Below are 2,398 nucleotides of genomic sequence, written 5' to 3' on the forward strand. Positions count from 1 at the left end.
CCGTTAACTTGTGGAACTCAAGCAGCAGGGGAAGCGATTTCACCGTGAACTTATAAAAAATATATAAAATGTATAAATATAACTTTTGCTTATATTACAATAATAATATTAAATATTTCACATTTTGCATGCAGATTATATGCAGTGTTGGGAAAGGTTTGGTAAAGTAACCTATTACTTTGGAAATGTTACAGAAAGTTACTCTATTTAAAATGTAATAAGTAGTGTAACTATTACAATTACTTTATTATAAAGTAGTTAATGTAACTGATTACATTTGATTATTGTTTGATAACTTTTCTAAATTTAAATTTCTATTTCATTTAATATGAAAGCAGGCCACCACAAAATCAGACTTTAGTATTTCTTTTTACTTTGAGATTGTTCTGAGGTTAAATGCGAATTTAAAAATCATAAGATAGTTTAGTTTATGGTACTGTTTTCGAAAATAAATCTTTGCAGAGCTATGACAGGAAACACAGGCATCTAACAATGCCTTGGGAAAAAAACAGTTAATTTTAAAAATAAAGCATATACATAAACCCAAAAAGGAAATAAAACAGTTAAGCATGTGTCCTATTCTGTGTCCTAAACTCCTGAAACATTGAAGTCAATGCAGTTTTGGAAGAAAATCAGTCAAATCTGTAGGTGAGTGAATATATTCAGATAACCCCCTTTGTACATTTTCATAAGTAACGTTAACTGTAATTTAATTACACATTTTCTCAGTAACTGTAACAGATTACAGTTACATTTATTTTGCAATTAAATTAGGCTACATAATTCCGTTACATGTTACTGGTTACTCCCCAACACTGGTTATATTTGAGAATGTCACGGTATTTTATTACCGCTGCTTTAGACAAAAACGGACGAAGAATGAGACTTTTCCAAACCACCACAAAGAATTTGGTTGGAAAGCAATACAGGCACCAATGCCAAACTAACAGCGGCCAATGCATGTAGTTGAGCCACGCCTTTTCGCTGCACGAGCTCCCTGTTTTTCGCGCGAGTTCTTGTGTTGTGTGCGCGAGCCCTGCCTGTTTCCAGGCAGATAGTCCTCAACATGGCGGCGACGGGTAACGAAGAGCAGACGTTGTTGCCAGATATCGAAGAGGAGGCTGAGGGCATGGAGCGAGAGATGGAGTCGGAGGAGGAGGAAGAAGAAGGGATGGGAGTTGAGCATTCCGAGGAGGAAGATGAAGAGGATACGTCTGAAGACGAGCGCGAAAATGAAGCGGAGATCCAGAGGCTGGAGGAACAGGTGAGAGGAATGAATGAGGCTAACGACTCTCCTCACATACGCAGCTCTCAAAACACCGCACGAACGACTCTGCTGGGGAGTTTCTGTTCATGTGTTTGGCAGAGCCCGTTTATTAGAGAAGCCCTACGTGCTTAACTTACCAAATATATGGGCAGGAGTGATAAAAAAATATAGAAATGCATAACTGTTCCTGAGGAATGTGGCTAGCAGAGGCTTAAGCGAGCTAGCGAAGACTTGTCTTGATATTTAACCCTCCGAACTACCTTTTCATCTCGCCTTTTTACTTAGGTTTTCCACCTATATGCAGTCCCGGGTGTGTTTAGGGAGCTTTGTGATCTTGCTTGTCAAAAGACTTCATGTGAAATATACAGTAATTAGTATTAGTAGTAAATACTAATTACAAAAATTAGTGTTGGGAGTGTTTTGATGACACGTGCCGTGCGCACGGAGTTCAAATTCGCGCCACAGAGCGCAAACGCAACAGAGTGGTCAAGAAACACATATTAGTTCCTGTGATGACTTTAGATTTGAGTCATGTTTATAGCACAGTAGTTTTAGGTTACAGACCACATGCAGTAGCAGGAGGCGTTCAGGGGCTGAAGATGGACATACTGTTGCGTAGTGGTTGTAATGGTCATGTCCACGTGTTTGTTCTTTTATTGCTCCAGCTCTTGGGGTTTGGCCTTCTGTTTTGACAAACTGTATACAGTAGATGAAAACACCAGAGTAGGGATATGCCGGTATCAAATTTTCATGTTGCGATTGATTGCTAATGCGTTTATCACGGTATACGGTATTATCACGATATTGACATTTAGTTTAAACAAAAAGTGCTGTCATAATACAGTATAACAGATTTAATAACTTTTCGTATAACAAAAATAACAACATTTAAATGCAATAAAGCAATACAGAAAAATGTATAAAGTTAAAAGTTTTACACATTAAAGTGCAAAAGAACTATAAAGACCAATAGGTATCACTTTACAATAAGACCTCATTAGTTAACCTTAGTTAATGCATTAACATTCACAATGAGCAATAGCTACATTTTCTACAGAAGTTATTCATCTTTGTTTAAAAAATACAAGTCTTAGTTCATGTTAGCTCATTAAATAACACAGTTGCAACTTT

The 2,398-nt window shown here is 37.1% G+C and overlaps 1 protein-coding gene across 1 annotated transcript in view; it reads left to right on the top strand.

The window, feature by feature from the left end:
- Window positions 1-962: 962 nt before the first annotated feature.
- The window catches only part of LOC107654630 (squamous cell carcinoma antigen recognized by T-cells 3), a 29,353-nt gene continuing 27,917 nt past the window's right edge, over window positions 963-2,398 (top strand). Inside the window, exon 1 of the mRNA XM_016441793.1 lies at window positions 963-1,264. Within this exon, the coding sequence (XP_016297279.1) occupies window positions 1,067-1,264 (198 nt within the window). The 5' untranslated portion in view covers window positions 963-1,066. The remainder of the gene's footprint in view (window positions 1,265-2,398) is intronic.

Source organism: Sinocyclocheilus anshuiensis, unplaced genomic scaffold (assembly GCF_001515605.1).
Source record: "Sinocyclocheilus anshuiensis isolate Anshui unplaced genomic scaffold, SAMN03320099.WGS_v1.1 scaffold799, whole genome shotgun sequence".
NCBI classification, from domain to species: domain Eukaryota; kingdom Metazoa; phylum Chordata; class Actinopteri; order Cypriniformes; family Cyprinidae; genus Sinocyclocheilus; species Sinocyclocheilus anshuiensis.